The sequence below is a fragment of the Euphorbia lathyris genome, chromosome 2, assembly GCF_963576675.1.
Source record: "Euphorbia lathyris chromosome 2, ddEupLath1.1, whole genome shotgun sequence".
Taxonomy (NCBI): Eukaryota; Viridiplantae; Streptophyta; class Magnoliopsida; order Malpighiales; family Euphorbiaceae; genus Euphorbia; species Euphorbia lathyris.
In genome coordinates, this window is record NC_088911.1 from 107,265,733 (window position 1) to 107,283,462 (window position 17,730).

The 17,730-nt window shown below is 32.3% G+C and overlaps 1 protein-coding gene across 1 annotated transcript; it reads left to right on the forward strand.

The window, feature by feature from the left end:
* Positions 1 to 1,528: 1,528 nt before the first annotated feature.
* On the forward strand, positions 1,529 to 4,265 carry LOC136219351 (borneol dehydrogenase, mitochondrial-like). Its single transcript, XM_066006733.1, has 2 exons — positions 1,529 to 1,589; positions 3,368 to 4,265. Exons 1-2 carry the CDS (start codon positions 1,552 to 1,554, stop codon positions 4,146 to 4,148), a joined length of 819 nt encoding a protein of 272 aa, XP_065862805.1. The 5' UTR covers positions 1,529 to 1,551; the 3' UTR covers positions 4,149 to 4,265.
* Positions 4,266 to 17,730: the final 13,465 nt, after the last annotated feature.

Below are 17,730 nucleotides of genomic sequence, written 5' to 3' on the forward strand. Positions count from 1 at the left end.
TTTAACAAACCTGACAGCTTACAAGTAAAACTTCACTTTTAATCCTTAAACTATTTACTACTTACAAACTTTTCTTATGTCATGGAAAACAGAAAAAAGCATGCCACAATGAGTCAATCATTAGCTGAGTCTGAGTATAGAAGCATGACCCCTATCAGTTGTGAATTGAAATAGATCCAATACATATTGATAGACTTTAGTATTATAATTGATCTACTTATCATTTTATATTGTGATAGTAAGTTTGCAATTGCTTTGGCTCAAAACCTTGCATCACATGATTCTACCAATCATATTGACAGTGACTATCATCTTATAAGAGAAAATATAACTTCTTGTTTTATACAGACACACCTCACAACAACTAGTTGGTCTCTTCACCAAGTTACTCAGCTTTGAGCATATGATTCCTGTTCTATCCAAGATGGGATTAACAGACTCATCAGTAATACATGTTTCAATTTGAGAAAGAGCTGTAATATTATGCATTACACTCAATCAAATCTCAACCATTCAACTCACTCACTCAAGATTCTATCCTAACCATTCATCTATAACATAATTAGTTATTAGTTTATGTTTTCTTTCCATCACAACTTATATATAAACACTACATGTTTCATGTACACATTGAATAAGATGAATATTGATATTCTTTCTTTAGTTACTCACATGCTTTTCTACCTATCACAACCTATATATAAACACTACACGTTTCATGTACACATTGAATAAGATGAATATTGATATTCTTTCTTTGGTTACTCACATGCTTTTCTTCCCAACTTCTGTATAAACACTATACGTTTCATGTACACATTGAATAAGATGAATATTGATATTCTTTCTTTGGTTACTCACATGTTTTTCTTCCCATCACAACTTATATATAAACACTACACGTTTTATGTACACATTAAATAAGATGAATGTTGATATTCTTTCTTTTCTTTCTAACTAGATTTATCATTATTTTCATAAAAACATAATAAATAGTTAAATAGTTTTTTTATCTTAAAAAACTATTTAAATAGTTAATTTTAATAAAACATATAAATTTTATAATGTATTTTTGAAAAAAAAAAAGGCTAATTAACTATGAGAATAATAAATTATTTACCAAATTATACATTTTTTTATCAATAAACCTCGAAATTAATTGTAAAGGTTGGTTATTGAATTCAGGACCTTTCCATCTCTATTTTGTAGAGATGTTGAGATTCAACTAGAATATAAATGTAAGGATTTATATATATTATCTTTGAAAAAAAATGTTTTTCATTGTTGTATTTTTATTTTTCTTGTATGCATGAATTGACTTTTTCACATGACGTGTAGCTTGTAGTGTACAAGTAATTGTGCATTAGAATATGCAGTATCTAATCTACAAAAAAAATTGATTATTCAAAACAACATGTGTGTACAAGTAGTGTTCATTATCAATTTAATTTAATTTAATTTATTATTTTTGGCCTATAAAAGGAAGGTGTAAATAGTTGCTTCTTATGTCTCAAAATAGCCTACAATAGTACAATCTCTCTAATCTAAAGAATGGCATCCAACTCATTTTGTTCAGTAGCTGCAAGAAGGTTTGCCAACTAATTAATCATCCAATCAATTTTTTTTGAATAAAATTTATTTATTTATTTATTTTATTACTATTATCAAGAGCTTTATGTGTTAATTTGTATAAACAATTCATAACACTTCGGTAATTTATTTATGATTGCATAAATAATATAGAAAAATAATTTTATATATTGATATTTGATCACTTACCTTAGAGCTGGCTCTCAATCTGGCTTATTCATTTTATTTTATTAAAAGAGACCTTCAATCTAAAACTTTATCAATATAATTAATTCAATAACATACATATTACTATATAATAATTATTAAGATCTCAATTATTATCGATATAAATAATTATTATCTTATATCTAAATTTAATAATAGTTATATATAAAAAATAATAATAAAATTAGTTAAAATGAAAAAAAAAATCGATGCTATTATTAGTATCTCAACAACAACAATATCGGGTCTCTAAAATTAATTTGGTAATTTCTCTCTTAACAATAGGATAAAGTAAGTAAAAAAACTGTGGTTTGTCTGATTTTCAAACACATTCTCGTAATTTAAAAACTTATATACATGAATCTGCAATTTATGCAGTTTACAATAAAAAGGATTTATGAGTTATTTTTCAAGTCAAAAAATAGTTTTGATTTAGTTAATTTACAAAATCAAGAATTATATAGGATAATTTGTAAATTTTAGACTTTTTAATTGCTCTAAGGTAAATAGGCATTATAATAATTTTTGAGAGAATATTTAGTTTGCAAACTACACAAACTACAAATTTATATTTTCAAGTTTTAAATTTCTGGGATTGGGTTTAGATAAAAAAAAGCAATCATACGGTTTTTTAATACTTGATCCTAGATCTGTACATGAGCTCGTTGGCCCGTCTAAGCCTGTTTAGCATTTAGCCAGTCCGATCTGAGCCCGCAAAAGCTCGAACTTAAAATGGGTTGGGCTTGGGATTTATTTCAAAACCCAAGTCTAGCCTTACCCGACCCGAGATATAAAATAATTCTTTATAATTTAATTACATTTAGTATTTTATTTATATTTATAATGTTAGTTTAATTATTCAATTTTAAGTGGTGAAACTCTTAGCCTGTTGGCTAATAGTTTACCTATGTGTATAGAGGTCATGAGTTCGAATCATATTCAGGTGAGTTGGGGGATTTTCCTTTGTCTTTAATATAATTTTCCTTTGTTTAATGGTAAGTAGATTGATCTTTTGTAAAACAAAATTACGTGCTTGCAAACTTTTTTTTGGTTTTACACACATGCTTGCAAACTCTTATTTATAAATTATAGTTTATAAATATATGTTGTTACATTTTTCTTATTTATAATAATATTTTAATATGTGAATTGTTATTATTTATAATAACAATTTAATTTTAAGTTATATTAAGAAACTTTTAATATAAATATATTAGGTGGATGGACCGGGCTGGGCTGGGTTTGAGAATTAGTTTATTTTGTCTAGCCCAGCCCGGCCTGAGCCCGATGTAAATATACCGCGGGCTGGGTTAGGCTTAGACACAGTTATTAGATGTAAAATCCGGTTAGGTCCGGCCCGGTTCAGCCCATGAATAAGTCTACTTGACCCTAACAATAAATATAGTTGTTAAACTGTTACATTCTGTGGGAATTATCCTAAACGTTTGATCTTAATCTTTTTATCCAAGTCAAGAATTAAATAAAACAACCTAATAAATTAGATAAATTCTATAATAGTTGCTTAGAATTAGCTATATAACTAACTTTATCACACATAAAAATGTCACAGATTGGAAGGCAAGGTTGCAATCATCACAGGAGGAGCTACAGCAATAGGCGAGTGCATAGCAAGAACCTTCTGCAAACACGGTGCCAAAGTCATAATAGCTGACATTCAAGACAATTTAGGCCAATCTGTATGCAACGACATCGGAAACCAATCGGCAGTGTTCATACACTGCGACGTAACCATAGAATCGGACATCGAAAAGGCGGTGAACACCGCAATCTCCAATTTCGGAAAGCTTGACATCATGGTAAACAACGCAGCCATAGCAGATCCACGCAAAATCAGCATAATCGACAATGACATTACTGATTTTGAAAGAGTAGTCAAAGTTAACCTAATCGGACCTTTCTTAGGCACTAAACACGCTGCTCGAGTCATGATTCCGGTTAGCCAAGGCAGCATTATTACGCTTGGAAGTGTTTGTTCCAGCGTAGGGGGTGTGGCTTCTCATGCGTACACCAGCACTAAGCATGGGATTGTGGGGCTGGCGAAAAATGCTGCCGCGGAGCTTGGCCCGTATGGAATACGAGTGAATTGTTTGTCGCCTTATTTTGTGGAAACACCGTTGACGGTGAATTTTTTTAAGATGGAAGAGGATGGGAAAAATGGTGTGTATTCGAATCTTGAAGGGGTGAAATTGACGGAAGAAGATGTTGCTGATGCTGCTGTTTATTTAGGTAGTGATGAATCTAAGTATTTCAGTGGCCAAAATTTAGCCTTGGATGGAGGTTTTACCACCATTAATCCTGCCTTTGGAATCTTCTCTAGGTCATCAAAATAATTTATATGTGTAATAAGAAGGGTTTGATTTTTATTTACCTTGTTGTTGACATTATCAGGAATAAACATTGATTGTGTGGAATGTAAAATACATATTTTCAGCTAATCCAAACGGTGAAAGGTTCGAGCAATGCACGGAATTTACAATACATATTTTGAGCTAATCCATTTGTAGTTGCTCATGGGTCAATTGTACTATAATTACTAAGTTTGAAATTACTTTAAAAAATGTTACCGTATTTCATTTTGTTTCAGTGAAGTTGTTGAACTTTCATTTTTATTTCAATAAAGCCATTCCGATCATTTTAGATAGAAAAAATCACTCATATGAGAGAACAGTCGGATAACCACAATAAAGTTAAAAATTATATTTATTTTTTATTTAATTCAACTGTTTGAAATTGTCAAGTAGCACTAAAATATATAAGTATTCACGTGGTTGTCACATAGTTGTCATATTATATGTAGTGGAATTCTTTCTATTTTAATGTCACCTCATTGTTACAGTGAGGTGACATTACATTAGAAAGAATTGGTTCAAATGAGTTTATTAAAATAAAAAAAATAAAATTCAATAGCTTTATTGAAACAAAATAAAATTTTATACATTTTTTTAAATTAATCTCAAATTTTAGTAACTATTATTTTGAAAATAAAATTAATCTTAGTTGAAAATATAAATTTGTATCATTTCGTTTATTATGATCAAATATGCACTTCATCTGAATATTTTTATATGAAACTCCGATTAAGTTTCAACCATGCCATATAAAGTGCTCAAATGGTACTGTATGATAGTTAAAGTTGTATGAAATTTGCAAACTCTATCAGATTTTTTTTTTTGGACAAAAAAACCCGTTAAATAGTATCATAAGAAAACAGTTTGCAATAAAAGGACTCCAAATTAAGTACAAAAATAAAGCTTATAGTTATACCTGTTTTTTGATCGGTACCTTTATGGTTTAAAAATTTATAAAATAGTATTTTGAGGTTCATTCCATTAGCAAACACATTCTAAATTAACTAATGGTGTTAAAAGTCAAAGGAAAAAAAATTTATTTGGTCCTTATATTTATTTATTTTATAAATTAACCTTTTTATTATCTAATTATCACAAATAAATCCCAAAATAAAAAATAAAAATCAAATACATCATTTCCTCTCGTCTCTCTTTAATTTCTTATTTTTCTTTTTCTTTCTCTCTCCTCCTTAATAGAAACAAACCTAAAGAAGAGAACAAAACTAAAAGACCTAATATATCACCAGCTCCATGAACTTGTCCAAAATAGTAGATTCGCTCTCAGAACTTTGCAAGTATCTTATTAGCTCCTTAAACTTGCTTATTTCGTATCACCAGCTCCTTAAACTTGTCCATAAAAGTATATTAGCTCCCTGAACTTTGCAAGTGTCTCACCAACTCCCTAAACTTGCTTATTCTGTAACAACTAAATACAAAAACTTATTAAACTTAAATTCTAAAAATATGTCTTCATCTATTCGAGAGATAATTTTTTCGCTTCTCGTACCTTTCAACCTATTATAAGAGTTAGTGTTGCAGGTTTGAGAAATTGAATGGATGAAGATCGAGAGTTAGTATTATGGTTTTTGTATTTAGTTGTTACAGAATAAGCAAGTTTGAGGAGTTGGTGAGACACTTGCAAAGTTCAGGGAGCTAATCTACTTTTATTAACAAATTTAGAGAGCCGGTGATACAAAATAAGCAAGTTTAAGGAGCTGGTGAAACACTTCCAAAGTTCATGAAGCCAATGTATTAAGCCTTAAACTAAAAAAAAAAAGAAAAAAGAAAACAAACCTCACCTAACCTGCATTAATGGGCTTGATTCAGCTACCACCAAATCGAAACGCAGAGAAGGATAAGATCGTCTTCTGTGAGAGAACAGACACTCAGGGACGGGGCTGATCATCCTCACTTTCCAATTCAGCTTTTTTCCGGTAGAAAATCAAGGTTTTGGGGATAACATTTTGACCATTTTCCGGTCAATCTAGCCATCGACGGCGATTACGGAGAACAGAAATAGGCTCGGGTTTAGCGTGAACAGACTTTGACGAACCTGCCAGCGGTCCAACCGAGCCCCATATCAGCCTCACTCGGTTCATTCGTGTCGCAAGAAGGTTAGAACCTCGTAGGAACCATTTTTTGTATTCTTAAAAAATCCTGGAGTTCACATTTTGGATATTTATGCGAATTTTTGTTCAATTGACTTAGTTGTGCCTTTGGAAGGCTTCAGGAAATGTATTTGAGATTGTTGATTGATTTTCTTACTAATTATTTCTTTGCAATTAGATTTGCTGGGAATGTTGGTTCCGTTTTTGAATAAATGTGCATCAGATTACCTTATTCTTCATCATGTATATCTTTTTAATATCAAATAACACGAATCTCTTAGTATTTAGATCACAGAAGTGTATTACAGTATTTGGAAATTCGGTTGATTTTAGAGAAAGAAATTAGCAAGGAGGAGGGAAGGAAGCGAGAAAGAAAGAAATTAAAAAGTGACGAAAAAAATGGTGTATTTGATTTTTATTTTTTATTTTGAGATTTGTTTGTGATAATTAGATAATAAGGTTTTAATTTATAAAACAAATAGATATAAAAACCAAATTAACTCTTTTTCCTTTGACTTTTAATACTGTTAGTCAATTTGGCATGTGTTTGCTAACGGAATGAACCTTAAGGTACCATTTTATAAATTTTTAAACTACAAGAGTACTGAAACAGGTGTAATCACAAAGTTTATTTTTGTATTTTTCTCTTTAATATATATATTTTGTCTAAAACAAAGTAAGCATAGCCTAACCCATTCATACACCTTTTCAATTAGTATTTTAAGAAAACAACTTGCAATAAAAAAGAAAAAACTTTCAACCACTGTTCAAAACGAATGCCGCTTGGACCGCCTAGGCGTTCAAAATTGAGAATCCTCCCTGATTTTCTCTGATTAGTCCCTCTAGACGTTTTTCTGGTCCCAAGACGATACTTAGCTGATTGGGTTTCGCCTAGACTGCCTAGACAGTCTAGGCGCTGCCTAAGCGATGATGAACAAAAGTGTTCTTTATTTATGAATTTATTTTTTGCTTTATTATAATTCACTTTTAAGTTGTTTCAATTATTTTGTTGTTGATATGTTGATGTTTGCACATTTTAAAAAATATGCTACAAATATATGTGTTTTTCTATATTACTTTTAAATAGTACTACCATACATATTTAAAATAAATTTATATAAAAATTTGTTTATGAACAAACAAAAAATACATAAATAGAAATCCGATTAATCCCGACCAATCCTTGATTAATTTTCGAGGGCCATGTTCGCCCAACTTAGGCCCATCGTTTTTTACAACCTTGGTCGTAACACATTAAAAATTTATAAGTTAATCAAAATAAAATGGCATACAAAGTGCTTAAATATGGTAATATTAGAAACAAAACTATATTATATAAAATGTAGAAAATATATTTTCATTGAAAATTTCCAAATAATTTACAAATACATGTTTTTATATTAGCATAATAACGATTTTACAGTTTTATAGTCTTGTGATGTTTATTGATATAATTTCTCTAAGATGTTTCTCTTACTCATAAAGACTTAATTGCATGCTATCATATACGTCTTTAAACATGTCTTTAAGCCGAGTTTTTTTTTTCTTTGCGCAACTTGAATTGCTTGCAATAGCAGCATAAAATAACATAATACTAGTCGAAAACCCGTGCGATGCACGGGGTATGAAACTTTTATATAATTTAGATAATTAAATAAATTGACATATTTACTTTTAAATAATTTTATATCATGCTATGAAAAAAAATTTATATTATGTATATTTGAAATTAATATATATTTTTTAATGATAATTCAAATTAAATTAATTTTAAAAATAATTAACTACTTTTTTTATAGAATTTGAACTAAAGATGAATGATTTATTTATTTTTACAAAATTCAATGATTTGTACTTTTTAGCAATTTTAATACATTTTCATATTTCAAATATTATGTGAAACAATAATAATAAAATAGCAGATTAATTAAGAAATATATTAGAATATAGTAAAAAACCAAAAATTGAATTAAACTATAATTATATATTTACGATACAAAAGAATTACAATATAGGTTAAACAAAAATTGAATTAAACTACAATTAAAATTAAATATTATATCTACGATACAAAAGAATTACAATCTATGTTAAAATGGAAGCAACGTCAATATATTATTTTATAAACTATTACAATCAATACTTTTCTAATGTTGTATATGAAGAAACTTTATCAATTCAATATGTTACATATAAAAAAATAAAATTCGTAAGAGTTAGTCACAAATTCATCTTGATGATAATTATTTTGGTTGATGGAATTTCATGATCACCAAGTATTCAAATTCAATTATTCATTCTGCTACAATAACCCAATATATCTAATTGAATCAGTTTGAGATGATGATTTCTCCTATTTTCATCTCGTAATATCTTATCAAGACATTCGATCAATTTGTTCTTCATTTTTTCACTATATAGAATATCTACTCGCAGATATCACTTATTTGACTTCATTAATATTTTCTAATAATTATATATTCTTGAATTTTGTAAGTAAGAAAAACGAACAAAAGAATTGAAAAAAAAAATGAATGGACGAAAAAGATAACTAGGAGAGAACCATCTTCCTTTCAGGGTTTTTTTTTTTTTGAAAATAAGAGGAGAGTGAAAATATTTTTTGCCCATTAATTAAACATTTTATTTTTTCTTAATGAAGTATTAAGTCCATAAATTAATTTTAGTTAAATAGAATTAAATCGCAATTGTAACCACTCAGTACAAAAAAAAACGTTTTATAATTAATATGTGAAATTAATTATATTAATTAGAATCATTATGCTCAACATTTGAGAATTTGAAGAGATTCAAATAATAATATTTTCTTAATTAATATTTTTCAATAATTTGTCCTATGATCATATTTCATTTTCATTTGTTAAAAACTCTTGAAATACTAACAATTTTGTACGAACCATAATATAATAGTTAAAAATTATATAAGCCAATGTTGTAAAAGCAATTATCTCAATATCCATAATTAATGTACATTTTTAGGATTTTGAGCATCAAAATTTATTTTATTTACCTTTATTTTGAATTCGTATCTAGCATAATCCACATTCTTCAAGAATAAACATCTTATCAAGTGTATTAGACGCGTACAATCTCCTTGTCTAGAAAATTGGGAAAAAAAATAACTTATTGATGATAATAATAATAATAATAATATAACATAATTTATATTGAAATAAACTTCATTGTAAGTATAATATTCCAATATCTCTTTAATATTTTATTTAATATGTCTCAAACTTCAATGAACAACTATCGTGTGAAACTTTATATCTATTTGTACCAAAATGCATAAAAATAAAAAATACAATCCATATCAATTAGCAAAACTCAAACTAAAAAAAATGAGTGGATTTCAACATGTTCCGAATTAGAAAAATTAATCTGACTTCAATTAAAACTAAAAATTGAGTTCATAAAAAACCGAAAATCTAAATTTTAGCTAGAGTTAACAATCAAAACGATAACACCTAGGAACATATACTAAAAAAGAATGCAAATATACAAAATCTTTATTTTAGTCATTTTGAAAAATAAATAAACAAAAAAGAAAACATGGATAAGGTAGCGAGAGGTATGGAATCTGGATAACGACAGAAATGAAATTTCATCTCTGAAAGATGAAACTATAACAACAATTGTTTAATAAAAATAAAACAACAGCACAATTGAGAAAACCAAAAATTGAGTTCATATAAAACCGAAAATCTAAATTTTAGTTAAGAGTTAGCAATCGAAACGATAACACCTAGCAACATATACTAAAAAAGAATACAAATTTACAAAATCTTTATTTTAGTCATTTTGAAAAAAAAAAGACAAATAAAAAAGAAAACATGGATAAGGTAGCGAAAGGTATGTAACCTGGGTAACGACAGAAATGGAATTTCATCTCTGAAAAATGAAACTATAACAACTATTGTTTAATAAAAAGAAAACAACAACATAATTGAGAACAAAAATAACTACAACATATGAAAAAAATCGAATAATTACCTTGAGAAACATAAGAATTTCTTGTAATTTTTGACACTTTTGTGTTTTCCGGTTTTAGTTGTTCATGCATCTTCTATTTCTGTCGGATTTCTTCAATTGAAGCTATCAGTTTGAAAAAAAAAGACAAATAAAAAAGAAAACATGGATAAGATAGCGAGAGGTATAGAACCTGGGTAACAACAGAAATGAATCTGAAAACAACAACATAATTGAGAACAAAATAACTGCAACATATGAAAAAAATCGAATATTTACCTTCAGAAATATAATACTATCTATCGTGACCAATGAATATAATGATGGAATACTATCTATCATGCTTTATATAGAAGTTTATTTGTGACTTTTGGATTTCCTTTGCTTTATGTTTTTTCATCTTCCCGTAACTCTTGCTTTCTTTTATTATTTTAATTAATAGGCTATTTTTAATTAATTAAATATTTTTAATCTGATTTTTTACTATGTTGACAACTCATAAAAAAGATTTCTAAAACACTTCTTTTTATTTTTCTCTGCTTCCGTAATTATATATAGTATAGATTTTCCTCCTTAACAATAAAAAGAGATGATTGTGACATTTATGAAACTCTACTTGTGCTATAAAATGATTCACCAGCTTCTTGATGCTCTGGTTATCAGCTCCACTCTTCGAACTGCTCTGAAAACGACAAGAGCCTCCATAACTGCGAAAGTTTAAATCAATAATCTTTATAACATTGTTTTTGCAACCACGTGGTTAAAAATAATATTTGATTTAGTAATTAGACTTGTTTTTTTTTCATATAAATACATAATGTCGAATCCATTTTGCAACTGTAGAAAAGAAAATCAATTATTTAATACATTCAAATTTTAAATTAACTTATAAAATAAACTTTAAATCAAAATTTAGTTCACACAAATATGTAAAGACCTAAACCTCTCCTAGATGCACGCCTGATATGGAAGGAAAGCAACGATAACAATGATAGAGATAAAAAAAAAGTAATAGAGCTAATTCAAATTTTAATAATAAACAGACTTGACTTAGTTCGATTACGGACATCTATCAATTTAAAACAAAATCATAATATTAATTGTGAAAAGAAATGAATTACCTTCTTTATGGGCGGTTCTAAAATGAATTAATGCCTTCAATAACCACCCACCTAAAACATTCACTAGAAAAGAATGTGTCAATTACTCATGTATTTAGACCCTCGGAGAAAGTAATTGGCACAATAAAAGAACATAACGATAGTAGATCAAGAGCATCCAACATATCGTTCCCTCCCTCCCTACTTCTCCTTCCCTTTCTTTTTATCATCTTCAACCTCCATCTTCCCCTCCATCAAATCATATCCCTTCAAAGCCTTCTCTTTGTTTGCGGGATCTTATCAGGCTGAATCTCTCTTATATCAGCCAACGACTCACTTCCACCGCGGAAACAATAACATCAGTTGAAGCAGCGGAAGAAGCATCCCTAGAACATTGTATCCAAACTCAAGTTTGAATTGCTAAAGTGTCACAAACTTAAAAAGTTTAAATATCGAGATGAACATCATATCTAACATAATAATCCATATATAGAGAGAAAAAACATCCAGCAAAATTGATAAACAAAATAATTGATAATAAAACCTAATAACTATTCAAACAATTCCTTAAACATGAATAATTAATACTAACATAAGCAAAGGAAAATATCACAACAACAATCTTGTATTGATATTAGTTTGAACAGAAAAGACCACAATCTTATCAGATACGTTTTTGAATTTTGAGCCATTATACATTTTTTAACCATATTCATAATGGTAAATAATTTATTATTCCCCACCTTTTTATGTAACATATTTTTTAGTCTCCTATTTTGAAAAACACATTAGAAAGTCCATATCTTTTGTCAATATTGACCTTTGATCATTTTATGTATTTTTTAAATTTTTAACCGAATATATCTTAACTTTTAGGATAGCCATAATTAGATACAAAATGGTCATGTTACTATATTATTCTCAAATGGTTAACAATGACAAGGGATATGGACCTATTCATAATTATATATTTTAAAGAGATGCATTATGAAAAAAATTAAATAAAATCAGTTTTAACTGTAACAAACTGCAAATTAGCTTTTGAATGTACAATTATCCATATAACTATATTACATAGGAAAATTACAAAATCGGGTCAAATGGGAAGTCCATTTACATATTTAGACCAATTACCCAAATCAGTGAAGATATTGCCGAGTCTCTTGAGTTCGTTAATAATGTTGGTGAACCTTGAGTTCATGTCAGAGATTCCTTCACCATCATTCATCTCGAACAGCTCGTACAGCCTCATATGTTGGTTCACCTTGGATTCTTTGACATTACTGGTTCCTTCATAGGCGACCTCTAGCTTCTTCCATATCTCCTGTGCTGACTCGCAACCTCAGATTTTATTGTACTCTGCAGCATCTAACGCACAGTGAAGCATATTTATGGCAGCGGCATGATTTTGCAGTTTCTTGAGGTCATCCTCTAACCACTTAGCCTCAGCTTTGACAGACGTTTGTCCATCAACAGTTTCAACAGGAACAAATGGGCCTTGGACTATTGAGAGCCACGCACTCATGTTTGTTGCTTGAATGAAGTTTTTCATTCTATTCTTCCAAAAGGTATAGTTAGACCCGAAGAATAGAGGAGGCCTAGTAATAGACAGTCCCTCAGGAAGAATCTGAGTTGTCTGATTTCCTGGGAGGAAACGAGTGCTATTCTCAGCCATTGTGGGGATCAGCTCAAGATAGTTATATCTTGTTCAGCGAGCTATTGCAGCTCTGATACCACTTGTTGGTCCCATGTAACGTGATAATATTAGTTCCAAGGGGGGGGGGGGGGGGGTTAGGGACTATTTAAAAAATTTCACGTGAGGCTGACTAATATTCTAGAACTTAGACTTTCTAAAGTCCTTTAGCACAGCAGAACTGAGTAAGTCTTAGACGCAAGCTTAGTCAACAGGTGACTAAGTCTGAATCTAACCTTGAGTCAGAAGATAGCACTTTAAGTCTATCCCTGAACTCAGCTTCTCAGTTCACTTAACTCAGCTTATGTTCTTTTTGGTGTTCAACTAGGCAGTGTTATAGCAAGCAATAATTTAAGGAGATAAGGGTTAGAAAGATATTACTCAGCAGACGTATCCTGGTTTGGCCTCTCCGCCTACGTCCAGTCCCCGAAATTCCTTCCGAGCTTTTTGAATTCTCTACTGAGCTCTTTAAAGGTAGAGCACAAACCTTTTACAATAGCAAGCTGAGTATACAAGAGTACATTCCTCTATTCCTCTACTCACTCCTATTACTAACGCTGAGTACTATAACCGAGTACTCAGCTTCTCCTTTCTATACTTCTAGAAATGATGAGTGTTTGTTTGTCCTAAACAACAATTGCTAAGACACTTTAGATGATTCAGATCACTCTAGACTTTTACCTAGAATTGGAATTGGTGTAAGATTTGCTATGCTTTTCTCACAGAACTTCGAATATCAAATTGGTCAGCGTTTTGACTTAATTGAAGATCTATGTTGAATGAAGCATTTGAGAGGCCTTTTATAGTGACACTTGATGCACCGGTGATTTCGAATTTCGAAATAACCGTTGGAGGGAAACGGCTTCCTATCGCTTTCACTCAGTACGTGCTCAGCGTCCTCGGCCAATAACATTCTTGTATCTTCTGTCTTCGGCAGTGCTCAGCAGCTTTTCGTCAGACAAAACAGAATGTTTCCACATTTATAATAAAGTCTTCCAGACAACTTTCTGCGTCTTCTGAGCTTTACCCAAAGTAGAAATACTTTGTCTCTAAGTTTGTTTAGGTCAACTGCTGACCTGACTTTCTTGTCGCTCAACTCAGCAGCTTCATCTTGAAGCTATTTAGACGAAGGCTTCTCGATCCTTCTTAAACTGGGCTTGTGTTTTACTCAGTACGACTGCGTTTTGGTCTTCTTGGGCCGTGAGACTTTGATCTGTTGACTTGGGCTTGACTCTCTTTCATGGGCCTTGGGGCCATTTAACTTAATGTCTTATAAATCAAATAACTTAACATTGAACAAACACATTAGTGTGAATAAATCAAAGCATTTAAATTTTAATGTGTTAGAATATTTTTATCATTAATAATTTTGTCAAATCAAAATCATGTGGAAAGGTGTTTCAACAAACTCCCCCATTTTGATGTTGGCAAAAATATTCAGTAAGGAACTCAGTGTTGAGCTCCCCGTGATAGTTGACCTTGATTTCTCAAGATACTCCCCCATAAGGGTTGAGCCGCTGACTTAGTTTTACTTTAAACATTTCAAGGTTTAATCAAGTAAGTCTAAAGTCAGTTTTTAGAGTTAGGTTAGCTTTAGGAACATTTTCTCTTTACTTAGTTAAGTTACGCGGAAGGTTGAGTTCAGATATCAGAGTAGGCTGAGTAGGTAATTGTTCAATGAGTTTTAGTTAAGAAGACATATGAGAGAGGTCATATATTTAGATCAACACAGCAGATAAGCATAGAGCGATATGAACAAATATCATAGATGATTTAATGAAGATATGATGATATTTAGCACAAAACATGTCATCAGCAAATATACAAGTTTACAAATATCTATCGCCTAATGTTGACAGACACTTGGTTTGATTTGGGCTTGGTTTGCTGACTAGACTTGATTGTATCTTATTACTGGGGTTGATTGCTAGGAGGGATAGAAGAAGTCGAACCAAGATGTTGTTTCTTCGGTTGAGTTCCAGCAGGGTGTTTGTCTTTCTCCCCCTTTTTGCCAGCATCAATTGGCTGAGGGACAGCAGCATAAAACTTCCCTTGATTAACAACATGAGTTAGGGCAACCGAATAGTGTTTGAGTTGACCCGTACTATGCTTAAGGCCGTCAAAGACTTTGATCCCACCAGCCATTTCTGTCGAAGGAATTTCCATATGTGAGCTGATGATGCTGAGGATAAACTCAAGTGACTTGCCCATCCAGGTGATGGAGTCTGTAATGTTTGTGTAAGATTGATGGTACATCCTGAGTAAGCCAGCATCATAATGGTGGCACTGATGAGATTGGTGTGTGACATGGTCATAAGTGGCCTTGGCAAGTTGAAAGATCTCAGATGAATTTGCCTGGTCAGTTTGCATCTCTTCTCTTGATAAGCTGAGCATGCGAATGGCTTTAGCAATTTGTTCTATTGTGCATTGGGAGGAAGAGGCAACCAGTTCTCGAGTGGCAGTCAGCTCAGTGAAGACTTGAGTGACTTGAGCTGACTGAGCCACACCGGAGTTTGTGGCAGATAGATCATTCAACTTTCCTTCAATAGTGTCCATGTGATGCACCATGTGCAGATGAAGGTTTGCCATTTTTGTAGCGAACTCCTGCTTTGGCTGCTGAGCAACCATATTAGTTAGCACACATAAAAGCTCCTTAAGACTTTTGAGTTCAGTCAGAAGTTGCATGATGGTGCTCAGTTGAGTCGGCTCAGCAGAAAGATACTCAACATCAGAGGCATGAGTTCGTTGTATGTCTGCGATCAGTTCTTGAGCAGCTTGGAGGAATCTTTTTCCAGAGGCGGAAGTAGTAAGGAAGTTCAGTGGATCAGCTGATGGAATCTCCGAAACTGAGTTCTGGTTAGCAGCAGGTGTTTGAGTATTGGGTAGCTCACTAGAAATGGAGGTGCCCTCTTGATTATGTGAAGGTTGAGGAATTGGAGTGGCAGACTCAGTGTTGAGGCCAGTAGCAGGCGCTGACTGGTTTGCTGACTGTTTAGTAAGAGGATTGGTTTGCACAGCAGCAATATCTACCTGCTCAGTATCATTCTAGAGCTGAGTATTGACTTGTGGAGGAGTCAGCTCGAGATTGTCCTGAGCAGGAGTTTTCTCAGGTACTTGTTCATTTTCTTGAACAGTAGGTTCTTCGATCACATGCTCAGTTGAGGCATGAGCAGCGGTGTCGACAGACTTCTGACCTTGAGGAGCGTTAGTTTTGGCATGTTCCTGATCGTGAGAAACAGAGGCTTGATTTTCCTTGACTGGCGTGGATTTGGCAATTGGTTTGGAGAAGAAGTTGAAATCCAAATCAGTCAGGTCAACAATTGGTTCGTGAAGAGAGGAATCATCTAGAATGTCAAACACGGGTGGTTTGCATGACTTCTTCTTGAATCGTTTGTCACTGCCTTCTTTAGATAGTTTTGGAGAAGGGATTTGGTCAGTGGAAGTGGTGTTGGATGATTCAAGATGAACATGCTCAGGCTCAGCAGTGGTGGTATCAACATGTGAATTAGGCTTAGTAGCCGGTTCTTTGGTGGTCGAGTTACTTGGTTTCTTTCTTCTTAGTCTGCTCAGCGGAGACAGACGTTTTCTGTTGACTGCTTGGCGGTTGAGTGCTTTTATCAGGTTACTGAGCTCGTAGAAAGAAGGAGTCCTTAGGAATAGCGAAATCCAGAGGAGTTGCATTCAAATGAGTAACTCCGGAGACCTTCTTCCTCTTTAGGGGTGGCTCAGTATCTTCCGGTTCATCCTCAATTTCCTGGTCAGTGGCAGGTCATTTTTGGGCAGCTTTGGTAGGCTCAGCTTTCTTTTTAGTTGACTCAGCGGGAGAGGGATTTGTCATTAGTACTTTTAACCTCTTGACGGTTTGGAGTGTAGGCTTAGCTTTTTGTGTAGCTGATGTGTCTGTCTTTCTCTTTTTCCCTTTACAAGTCGGCTCAGCTTCCTCTTCATCTTCGATCATTGTATCCTTTCCTTTCTTTGATTTGAAAGGGAGAATGTGTGCGAGGCCAACAAGATTTTCAACGGTGATTTCCATTCCTAGTATGCTTTCTTCATTCTTAAAGTTGATCTTGTGATCCTTGAGAATCTCGGTGATGAGAGATCCCATTCGTAGTGCTCCACTGCTTCGTTGAATAGCCCCGATCAAGAACACATGCATATTTAGAGGTTTGTAGTTCAGCATGTGCCATAGGAAACACTGCTCGAAGTTGGATGCAGAGGATGTGGCATTGACCTTTGGGAACAAATAGTTGGTCAGTAAGTAGTGGGCGTGTCTTTGATGCTGAGTAAGCGAGGTGCATGAGACTTCACCGACATGCCCTTCAGACTTACAGAATGTAGCGGTGTACTTGACCCGCTTATAATCACTGGTTTTTCTAAGCTCAGCTCCTTCGTCCTTCAAGTCTAAAAGGATGGCCAGATATGAGTGGTTGATGATGATTTGCTTTTTGTTGATATATATGACCATAAAATCAACATCGTCTATAGAAACCAGTAGATTTGAGTAGAACTCAGTCACAAGCCTTGGGTAGGTTAGCCCGTTTAAGGAAAAAAGTTTGGTCCATCCGTTTTTGGATATCCAGTCACTGTAGGGTTTCTCAACTTCGATGAAACTCTTTGAGAACTATCGTGAAGCCACGACATCAAGTCCTTCAACGTCCGAGAACACGGATCGAAAA

Coding starts and splice junctions, on each gene's coding strand:
- LOC136219351 (XM_066006733.1), top strand. CDS start 1,552: ATGGCATCCAACTCATTTTGTTCAGTAGCTGCAAGAAG. Junction 1,590..3,367: donor TGTTCAGTAGCTGCAAGAAG/GTTTGCCAACTA, acceptor AAAATGTCACAG/ATTGGAAGGCAAGGTTGCAA.